Source organism: Nicotiana tabacum, chromosome 17 (assembly GCF_000715075.1).
Source record: "Nicotiana tabacum cultivar K326 chromosome 17, ASM71507v2, whole genome shotgun sequence".
NCBI lineage: Eukaryota > Viridiplantae > Streptophyta > Magnoliopsida > Solanales > Solanaceae > Nicotiana > Nicotiana tabacum.
Genome location: NC_134096.1, coordinates 102163652 through 102175500, shown reverse-complemented (window position 1 = coordinate 102175500; position 11849 = coordinate 102163652). Strand labels below are relative to the sequence as shown.

Genomic DNA, 11849 nt, shown 5'->3' with positions numbered 1-11849 from the left:
CATATTATTTACAAACCGTTTTAGTTCAACTCTTATTCTCTGTGATCATGTCTAATAGCAGAAAACCATAAGTTATTTGAACATTGTTTAAATTCAATCTTTGTGGAAACAATAATTTTATATACTATTTTTGACTAGCGAGCATTAATTTCGTATGTGTTTTGCGCTTGTCAACCGTTTTTGTTCCTTTTTGTTCTGTCTGGTATGGGAAGAAGACTGGTTCGATATTTTATATAGGTATAGCGCATATATAGGATGCGCTATACTAAGTATAGCACATCATGTATATGCGCTATATGTAAACTTTGCTCGCCAATTTGAAGTTCAAATTTAGCGCATGTAACCCATGCGCTATACCTTAACGGATAAACGTGCCGTTAGGGTATAACGCACCGAAGAAATGCGTTATATTTAAAATGGTTCTCAATTATTTTTTCACTTATTTTTGTGTTTTGTGTCCAAAAAGACTAACATTTTGGTTCCGGATAGATCTGTCAATTGAAACCATTGAAAATAATAATCAGAGAAATGCTCCAAGAATCCCGGGCCACATTTCATGTGTATATCAAGAGAAGCGCAAACTTTAAGTTTGGTGAGCAAAGTATTGGTCAAGTTTGAAAATTCTTTAAATTCCATTTATTTCCTAAACCCTCTTCACTTAATATACATTAGTCGTGACATAGATAAACTTAAAAGTTAATCTAGGTCAAAAGTAAAAATAAACAACAACAACAACACCGCTTCAACCCCAAATTAATTGGGATCAGCTCTATGCATCCTCTATATCCATTTGACTTTAACTAAAAAGTAAAAAAAGTAAAAAAGTAAAAAGAAAAGGCAAAATGTGCCATCCTTCCTTTTCATTCTTTGGTCCTCTTTCCTTCACTATTCCTAAACAATATTCATCAAATGTTCATGTAAATTGCCAGAATCTATGCTGCGGACATCATAGATGATGAATGAAATGTTAACGTGTTTCCAGCAGGTATCGAAGAGTGAGGATCACAAACTCTGCGGAGCTCATTGTACCTATGAAGATCAAAGTTATGGAGCTTCATCAATCGCTTCTGCTTTGCACTAAACCGGCTCTGGAAAAAACCTTCAAAAGAAGGTTCTTTGGAGGTCCTAAGGAAGAAAGCATAACCAGCCATGCAGTAAATGGATGTGACATAGAAGCAAATAGGCTCCATTACATCCCATGATAACTCCCAGAAAGTGAGCCTCATGAAAGCTGCAGTCTGAATCACAAAGTAACCTAGTCCACACCACAACTCTCTTCGCACCAATGTTTCTGCCTTCTTGTCAATTGCTGCTTTCTTCACCTCCATTTGTTGAAGCTCCTTCATCATTTTTGGGTCATTTGGTTGGGCCAAGGGTATTGGCATTAGGCCTTTCATGGCTTTCACCACCTGTAGCAACAAAAAAGGGACCAAAACGCTTGGGTAAAAGAATACAACTTCACTTCACATGCCTTATTTCAACTTCAAGATTATATTATAATGAGAATGGTTTTCCCGTTAGTAGTATATTGTCAGTGAGTCTGAACCCATTCATCTATATTGGGCTGATTTGTATGCTAACTCCGATATAGTTAAACAATAACACACAAAACTTAAAATCCTGAATCTGTTTAAACTAGTGCAAATTCCACCAGCGTCTTTGTGAGGGGCCAAATAGACTTAACAAATGGACTCTCCTATAACAAGCAAGACAAATTCTCCTTGTCTTGATTTTCTAATTTTCTACAGTTCCGTTATTATTTCGTTTGTTTCTGGTGGAGGATTTACTAATTTTTGGACTCCACTAAACCTTGGATGTCCTTTTCCTTTCTCTTATTCCTTCCCCACCAAAACAGTGTCTTTTGTCACTATTTCAAAGAGGAAATCAGTTAAGTAAAAACAATTGGATGACGTTTGTTCAAAAATTTGCAACAATTGAAAAGGAAATAAAAGGTTTCTTGGCTTTTGTGGGGAGCAGTTTTAGTAGTAAACAATTTCAGTTTTGCCAAAACTAAAACCAAATGTAAAAATGTTTTTTAAAATTTTTGAACCAAACACCACATCTTCCCCAAATGTTTGGAAGTCTAAAACAGGGGAGGTTGTTAAATGGTGTAATTTTGGGTCTTTGAAAATGGTCCAACTGATGCACTCCCGTATAAAAGTCACCATCTCGTTTTACAGATCTCGAATAACTTTGTTTCACTTTCCTGTCGAAGAAAACATAGAGAAAAAAATAGATAAAAATTCTATTAGTTTTCGGTAGACTTGTAATACAAAAAACAAACTAATAATAATATTTCTCAGAACTGAAAATGACAAAAGAAAAGATATTTGAACATCAAATACTTCTCAGCAAATGCAGCTACGTATGAACTAATTTATGAACATAGACATCAGGTAAATCTGATTCTTGGCGAATTATCAATATCCACAATTAAAATTTAAAAAAATGCACAAAAAGTGAGGGGAAAAACAAAGAAAACCAACCTGGTCAGGCTTAAGGAATACGATATTTCCCAAGACAATTACAGTTCCCGATTGATCGAGCATCTTCGCGAATTCTAGGGCTTGATCATCGTTTGGACAAGCTCCATTGCAGATCTGAATAAATTCCGCGTACGAAATCCAATCCTTTTCTATCTGCTTTAGCCTAGATTTCACCTTCTCAAGCTGCGCCAACCTCAGAACCTTCTTCGCATCCGCCAACGTGAATTTCCCCTCCTCCGCATCGGAGTCCTCCGCCGGTATCGGTTTTTGTTGCGGCGGTGGGATGAGCCCATCGAGTCTGATCCTATCTCTAGCAATGTCCATCCCTCTCAGTTTCTCAAGGAGCTTTTCTCCGATGGGAAGAGACCGGAGCTCCGGCGAGGTTGCCACAGAGTCACGGTGGAGATATCGCCGAAAAAATCGATCGTCTCCGGGATCTGGAGCTCTCGTATTAGGATTTGAAGAGGCTGTCGATTTGGTCATGGTTGAGGAACAAATACGGCAGGTTGTTAGGGAAGGACGAGTAATTTTGTAAGCATTGAAAAGCCGTTCAGCTAACATTTTCTTGAACGCCATTGATATACGAAGAAACTCTGTTCTTATTTTGGTAAATATTGCAGGTTACGGATCTTTCAACCATGAGAAAATAGTGTTGTAATCGCCTTGTATTTATAGGTCCTTTTGCCGTTAAAGAAACGCTAGGTTTTTCCTTTTTTTTTCTTTTTTTCTTTTGTTTTTTTGGTAAACAAACGCTAGGTTATTTTATCCTTACCTGCGAGATAATCACTTGTGGCGAGAAAATGAATATTCCCAAAAATATAAGGCAGGTATCATAGGCATTCGTTACGAAAATATCTTATCGTAGATTATTCAACTTAAACGACGTTAGAGAAAAAGAAAAATAAAGTGTGACACAGCAAATTGTGTCGTTTTTGAGCGGGTCATAGCATGATGCCATGATCCAATTCGTTAAATTCATTAAAATAAAAATATGTTGAGGCTTGTATTTTAAAGTGGGGTTATAGTCCTACTTATTCAATTAAACACATTCAAAAGTAATTTTTTAGTTTGTTATATTTTTAGCTAAAGAAGATTCTTTCAATTTTAAATAAAAACACCAACCTCTTAGAGAAAAAAATTTATTTTACAAAATATTCAAAATGATTTGGGAATTTTTTCACCAAACGTACGTATTCGTTGGAACTTTTAGTGCCTTCAAATAAGTATAGGCTAGTCGAGCGTATACATAGACAACCCATTAAACTTGGCCCAATTTTTTATTTTGGCACTCTAACTCAATCTTGTTCCATTTTGGCTCTCCAACCCTATTTCTTATGTTTCACTTTAACACAACAGCTGACTAGATTCAGAGTGTGAGTTGCCTCACCCTGTAAGCGCGTGAGTGAGATTTTTTTGGGCAAATTTCCTTCTCCAACCCATTGAACTTGGCTTCATTTTTCATTTTGGCACTCTATCTCAACCTTGTTCCATTTTGGCCCTCCAACTCTATTTCTTATGTTTTATTTTAACACGAAAGCTGACTAGTCACATAGTGTGAATTGGCTCTCATGGTAGGCGCGTGAGGCAGATTGTTTATGGCAAAATTCCTTCTCCAACAGTAATAAAATAACTGTTGGCCCCATTTTTAATCTCCCAACTTCCTTCCCCCATATTTCATCTTCATTATTTCCTTCCCCATTTACTGTTTATATGAAAACCGATCAATTTCAGTCGGTTTCTTAAAAAATAAATTTTGCGGGACACTAAAAGAGTTTTCTGCATTTTTGCGCCAAAAAAAGACCGAAGTTGGTCGGTTTCATAAAAATAAAAAATTAAAAAATTATATTTTGAAATAAATTTTATATTTTGTGAAACGTGTGTGCATGCATATCCTGAAATACCCACAAATTTCATAAATTTTCGAACCGCTAAATTTTCGAAACCGCAAACTTTCGAACCTGTAATGGAACAAGGTTGAGATAGAGTGCCAAAATGAAACATAAGAAATAGAGTTGGAGGGCCAAAATGGAACAAGGTTGAGATAGAGTGTCAAAATGAAAAATGGAGCCAAGTTCAACGGGTTGTCTATGTATTTGGCCAAGCAAGTATGTATACGCGCTGCATTTTTATGTCGGATAAAAATTTTTGTAATAAAGTGAAACATAAAAAATGGGATTGAAGGGCCAAAATGAAACAAGATTGAGTTAGAGTGACAAAATAAAAAATTGGGCCAAATTTAATAGACTGTCTATGTATTTGGCCATTAAAAATTTGACATATCAAAGGTGGTCATCTGATCACCATGCATGTGGTTGGCTAGAGTTGCCCGGGCAATTACCATCCTGATTGTTAACAAAACTAATCATGAGTGATGAGAGCAACTAAGAAATACTAACAACTTTGGGAAAATAATGGTTCAAATCTGCTATATTTTTTTTCTTTTTTACCAAAAAAAAAAAAAGAAGAAGGTTGAAGGTATAGAAATCGCAAACGTGTCGCCACATATATTCCGAGGTGGCGGGGTCCCGTAAAGCTGGGGCTTTGCTGTTTATGGCGTAGGGGTAGGACGATTAATATTAATTGGGTTAGTTGAATTGTTTCCCGAAAAGTCGGGAATCGTAGCTTGGAAAATAAAGAACTTGCCGCGTAAGTTTATGCTACTTGAAAATAGTACTTAGCATAAAGTTAATTATACTAATTACGATAGATCATAAGATGTAACCTCCACCAAGTCCAGCCTATTCATAAGGCGAGCCGATGTCCTTTGACGCTTAATCCACAAATATGATACAACCTAGGCTTTCTTTTCTCCATCTTTTCCCATTTTTTCTTTTTATTTTTCTTGTGAATGGGATGAAACGTAAATAATGAAAAGAAAAGTGATATAAGTAAAGGCTTTAGGTAGTCTCATCATCATGCACGTAAATGGTATAAGTTGAAATCAGAAACATTAATTATAATTATTGGACACTATAGCTACAAAGATAACAAAGTTGTAGTCTGTTCTCGTTTTTATCATTAAGACTATCTTAGTTAAACTCCTCTCTATTTTTTTTCTCTTTTCATTTGGTTCATATCCTGAAAAGTGGATCATATTCATTGCGGAATCCCAAAATACTGCTATATAATGACATTTTCTTTTTTTGCTTTTGATTATTTTTTCCTTAGTTATATCTTGTCTTCCCAAATTGTTCCTTTTGAGTATCGCAAATGATTCAAGATACACACGAAGACTGGAGAGATCCATATTTTATTTTTAATAAGTAAAAAAGTCATAACTTGTAGTTCGCACAAGCATTTCGTGATGTGATCGTCGACTGTTTATTTATATATTATTTACTTCTCCATTTATTTATGCATGCTCTCGGCCGTACAGTGTATAAAGCTATAATTGAACTGGATATAGCCTTATTCCTTCTTTACAAACCATTAAAGAATACTTATATGATTCGTATAATTGATGCAGTGACTCTAGACATCGTCAGCCATGGAAGCGCCAAATCCTAAAGAAGTATAATATAATAGACTAAGGATAAAGTATACTATAACTATGCAGCTAATTAGAGATAATGCTGAAGGAATTAAAGATTGGGAGATTAGCTAAAGCGGTTGGAAAGGATGAGATTGACACACCGTTTCTTGCCAAAAGAAAATTCGAAGAGAATATAATTAATGATGTGTGGATTGATGAATATGGTGGGATGGGAATGACGCAGAACTCGTTCCACAGATAGATTGACACGGATGCTAGCTACTATAGTCAATCTCCAATCCATGAACCACACATTTAATGTCGTAACTCTTCAGCGTATTTTTCTAATGTTCTTCGCCCATAATTATTTAATTGAGAGTATTGGATGCTTACCAATTGATCTATCAAAGCCATGAATGAAAAAAAACATTCGTTCACTTGGAGGGCAAAATTAAAAGATCAAAATTTTCAAAGGGAATTCAACAAATATACGTCTTATATGAATTGTGCTTTCAATGTTAGGATTAGAAGGTTATGACAGAGACCGATTTCAAGCTGAAATGCCTGGAACATACAGCATCTAAGATCTCGAAAATGAGTGCGCACCATTAAAACATAGAATTGCATTTGATTTGCTGAGTTTGTGTATTCTTTCTTTTCTGATTCCTGGGGTTTGCTCAATAGAACCTTAGCCTATTTTTACGTTAATTTCTACGATGGCATATATTCCCATGAATACAGTCCTATGAATAAAACGATCATACCATAGTTTCTATTCCTCTTCACCACTTTTCTTTGCCTCCCATTGATTTGAATGTGACTATTGATTTTTTTTAAATCTTTTATTGACAATTGATTTATTCTATCATACTAGCTACTACTAGCTAGTATGGTGAATGCTATAACTCAAATATCCTTATTTTTTGTTCGTGTATCATCATATTTTTAATCTCTTTTAATTATTAAGTAACTTTTTTGACCTAAATTTTCTTGGATATATATATATATATATATATATATATATATATATATATATATATATATTCAAATTGCTCTGTTTTTGGCACGAATGCTTATATTTTTACAAAATGTGTTTAGTACAAATAGTTTCTGTTAAGTAGAAGAGACACAGCAAACCTCGAGCTCAGACTTGAGCTCCCATGGTGGACCCTAGAAGCTTCGAGAGAGACGAGTCTGAGAGGAGACAATTTAGAAATGAACTGTGTAAACTCATTAGTTCAATATGTGAGTACAAATATACACACGTAGATCTTCCACTCAATACATGTAACAAACAAACTAATTGCCAACTAATTGACAGTTAAGCTAATAACAGTAACTGAATTAAGAACATATAAATACATAGCCCAATACCCCCCTCTCAAGTTGGAGGTGAGGCCTTCACAGCCAACTTGCTCAACACAGTGGAATGTTTGATGCCAGTGAGAGCCTTACTGAGAATGTTTGCTAGCTGATTATGTGTGCCAATGTGATGTAAGGATATGAGACCTTCTTGAAGTTTATCCCGCACAAAGTGACAATCAACCTTAATATGTTTGGTCCGCCATGGAACATAGGATTTCTAGCAATGTGTAAGGTTGATTGACTATCCTAATACACAGTCACAGGTGTAGGAAAGGGAATAGTCAGCTCCTCAAACAACTTGCATAACTATGTCAATTCCCCTATCACCTTTCTAAGAGACTTATATTCATCTTCAACTTCAGCTGAGGAAAGAGAAATGGTTTCCATCTTTTTAGACTTCCAGCTTATAGAACTAGTGACCAACAACACCAAGTAACCACTGACTGGCCTCTTAGAATCTAGGCAGGCAGAGTCACAATACCCTTTAATGGTGCAGTCATGATCATTGGATAGAAAAATTTCAAGTGTAGGATCACCCTCAAGGTACCTAAGCAAGTGGAATGCAGCCTGTAGGTGGGGTTCTCTAGGATCTAGCATAAATTGGCTCAAGTGTTGCACACCAAAAGCAATATCCAATCTAGTATTGGTGAGAAAGTTAAGCTTGCCTATCAGTTTTCTGTAGTATGTAGGATCTGAAAGAATAACTCCTTCTTTAGCCCTTAGTTTGACAGTAGGATCAAGAGGAGAAGTAAGGCTATTGCAATGGAGACAATCATACTCCTTTAAGAGATCCAGTGAAAATTTTCTCGGGGAGATGATAATCTCATCTTCTTTGTAAAGGACCTCTAAACCAAGGAAGTAATGAAGCTTGCCTAGGTCCTTAATCTTAAACTGGTCATGCAATAAGATCTTCAGATCAGTGATCTCTGGTCCCAGTAATAATGACATCATCAACATACACAACAACAAAGATTGTGGAAGAAGCTGATTTCTTGTAGAAGAGAGAATAATCATGTAAGGAATGAACATAACCCCTGGAATAAAAAACAGTGACCAATTTTGCATACCACTGTCGACTAGCCTGTTTCAGGCCGTATAGAGATTTTCTTAACTTGCAGACAACTCCAGGTGTATACAATACAAAACTAGGTGGTAATTGCATGTATACCTTTTCATCCAAATCACCATGGAGGAAGGCATTATTTACATCAAGCTGGAAGATGTCCCAGTGTTTCTTAACTGCAGTGGCTATAAGTGCGGGGAATAGGTTTCTGTGTAGTCGATCCCGGCCTGCTGGGTGTAACCCTTTACAACTAACCTGGCCTTGAACCTTTCTATGCTCACATCAGCCATGTGTTTAACCTTGTAGACCCATCTACAGCCTTTGGCTTTCTTTTCAGGAGGCAAATGAACCAGGACTCAAGTGTTATTTGCATACAAAGTCTCAAACTCTAAAGACATAGCCTCTTGCCAGGCAGGATTTCTTTCCAGGAGGCAAATGAACCAGGTCCCAAGAGTTATTTTCATACCCCCAAACTCTAAAGACATAGCCTCTTGCCAGGCAGGAGCAAGGCTGCCTCTTCATAAGAAGAAGGCTCACTATCCTTCATGTGGTCAGACAATTTATGGTGTCTAGATGACTTCCTGGTGGCTATAGAAGAGGCAATAGGATTAGGAGTGGAAGAAGGAGATGATGATGATGAAATGTAGGAAGGGAGAAGAGAGGGGAACCAGATAAGGATGGAGGCATGTCAGATGGTGAAGCATGGGTTGTAGACCTATTACTAAGGTGGTCAAAAGTAGTAAAATGAGAGGGAAAATCATCAACAAAAGGAACAAATTGAAAAACATATGGCAAAGGTGAAAAATGAGGAGAAAGATCAAAAAGAAATATATTTTCATGAAAAACTACATCTCTGGAAACAGAGATTTTCTTGGTGAGTAGGCTAAGGACCTTGTACCCTTTGTGTCATAGGGGTAACCTACAAAGACATGGGGTATTGCTCTTGGTTCAAATTTAGTTCTGTGGGGTTTATGAGTGGTAGGGAAACACAAACAACCAAAACTTCTAAGGTGAGAATAAGTAGGCACTCTTTTGTACAAACATTCAAAAGGAGTTCTGTTTTTTAGATGAGTAGTAGACAATCTGTTGATAATGTAGGTAGCAGTTAATATTCATTCTCCCCAATACTTTAGGGGTAGTTTGGATTGGAATAAGAGTGCCCTGGCAGTCTCAAGGAGGTACTTGTGTTTCCTTTCTACTACCTCATTCTATTGAGGTGTATAGGGGCATATTTTCTGGTGAATAATTCCCTTTGAGTTGTGAGCATCTAATTTTTGACCATGCTTGAATTTTTTCCCACTCATCTCACCAATACCTCACTTCTCACTCCATCTTTCCCGCTCACATCTTTTCACGCGTGTCCCTACTCCACTTTCCTTTGCTCCCCACTCTTTGTCCCCACTCCATTTTCCCTTGTTCCTCATTCCTTGTCCCACATGCTTGTCCCCCACTCACAACCCACATATCCCCATTTTTCCTTTACGTAAATACACACACGCAAAGGAGGGGAGTTGGTCTGCTGGAACCAAAAAAGGGCAGCCTTAACCTCCTCTAAAAACGCCCCAAAATCCAGCTTGAAAAGAGCCCAAAAAATTAGTTGCAAAATCCAGGCCAAAAAATAGCCTCGAACACTATCCCAAACCCTGTACAAATCTGTTGTTGATTTTTTCTCTAAAAGGGCCCCAAAAACGAGCTTGAAACGAAGCTCAAAACTGAGCCCCAAAACAGCTATGTTACTGCTGGAAATTCAATCACAAAACAACATTGAAATACCTCCATAAGGTCATCAAAATACTCTCAAAGTCCCAGCTCAAAACAGCTCCGAGCAGTCCTAAGAAATTAGTAAAAAGTGGGTTCTTCAACTGAAGTTAAAAGGAGATGTGAGAGTCGAGTTCGTCGTCGCTAGTTTTCGGTCATAGTTACTGACTCACTGGTGTTTTGTCCGGTTGTTGAATTGCAAACCTTTAAAATTTAGATTTCGGCAATAAAGGTCTGTTTCTTTTACATGTGTACCATATCTTCCTAATTTGATTCCGGAATTTTGGTTGAATAAGTATTTCATTAATTTTTTATATCTATGTGAATGTTCATTTCATGTCTCAAAAGTGGGTTTACGTAAAAGCTGATTTTGTGCTTGTTGTTAGCATGTCTGTTTTTTTGGTGTTCTTAAGGTGAAATTCATTTGTTATAAGGTTTTGTTTAGTTTCATGATTTGTTGGAAATATATAAGTTTGGTTGTGTTGATTTTTGGTTCTGAGTTGTTCTATTAATAAGTCGTTTGATCAGTGGTTAAGCCATGGGGCCATGTGATATTGAATTCTTGTTTTATAATTAGACTTAAGTAATCTTGATTATGTTCAATCACTAGCCCGTCAACGACCTGTAATGTAGATAATCTTCTTAACCTTACATAATTCATGACCTTACAATAATCTCAAAGTTTAGGAAGAATAATGAGCACCGATAGAGTGCTTTAAGCGTGCATTTAGTTAGTTTATCGCGATTATGTATACGTTCGCGTGGCATAATTGTAATTTCCAAAATTAAAACCGAAGTATGTGTTCGCGCATCTTTGGCCAAAACAATCTTAATATAATAAAATAGTATTAATTGTGTACACGTACGTGTGACATAATTTTGTCACAATAAAAAAAATGGATTCACACACGTGATTCGTTTCAAAGATAATTTCATATTTTAATAATTAAAAGCGGATAGATAAAATATGAAAACCAATAAATCACAGCTTATCCAAAATTAATTCAAGCCAAGTTGTAGTCAATAAAGTGACCGTGTTAGAATCACGGGACTCGGAAAATATCTTACACTTTCTCCCCGGTCAACAGAATTTCTTACCCGAACTTTATTTTTGTAGACCAATAATAAAAGAGTCAAATCTTCCTTTGATTAGGGATTCAAATAAAAGGTGACTTGGAACACCCAAAAATCAAATTTCAAGTGGCGACTCTGAATAATAAAATAATCCTTACTTCAAAAATGTCACTTTAATTGGAAAAACTCTTTAACCCACAGCAATCCATAACACATATCTTTTGTGGGGTAGAAAAAAAGGTATGACAGCTCTGGAGACTCTGCTGGGGATTCTCAAGAATCCGAGCTTGTACATTGACTTTATTTAGCTTTATTAATTTTTGTATATATTGTGATTTATTTGGGCCTAATGTGTTACTTGTCCATTTTTTACCGTTTTGATATTGTTGAACTGTACATATAAATTGAATCCTCTCTCGCACCCCTCTAAGTCTTCTGATAGTTAGTTATGTTGTGTTTGCCTACCAGCATCACAAAATTTCTGTCTTGAGATAAAGCTAGTTAGCCTACCAGCTTCTGGTAAGGATTTAGTCACACATGCTTAGGCGGGAGAGCCGTTAGCTAGCCAGTGTTGTTCTACTACTGTTAACGCTTGATGCTCCTCGGCTCGGGTTGTCCGCCCGGGTAAGCC

General features: G+C 36.5%; 1 protein-coding gene across 1 annotated transcript; it reads right to left on the bottom strand.

Annotated features, from left to right (window-relative positions):
• Nucleotides 1-604: 604 nt before the first annotated feature.
• On the bottom strand, nt 605-3140 carry LOC107781311 (calcium uniporter protein 2, mitochondrial). The gene is made up of 2 exons (XM_016601999.2): nt 2487-3140; nt 605-1409 (listed from the first exon to the last, which is right to left on the bottom strand). Exons 1-2 carry the CDS (start codon nt 3060-3062, stop codon nt 933-935), a joined length of 1053 nt encoding a protein of 350 aa, XP_016457485.2. The 5' UTR covers nt 3063-3140; the 3' UTR covers nt 605-932.
• Nucleotides 3141-11849: the final 8709 nt, after the last annotated feature.

Excerpts from the sequence above, each read along its gene's own strand:
- LOC107781311 (XM_016601999.2), bottom strand. The coding sequence starts at position 3,062 with ATGGCGTTCAAGAAAATGTTAGCTGAACGGCTTTTCAATGCTTACAAA. Across the intron at positions 1,410-2,486 it reads TATTCCTTAAGCCTGACCAG|GTGGTGAAAGCCATGAAAGG; the intron begins GTTGGTTTTCTT and ends TTGTTGCTACAG.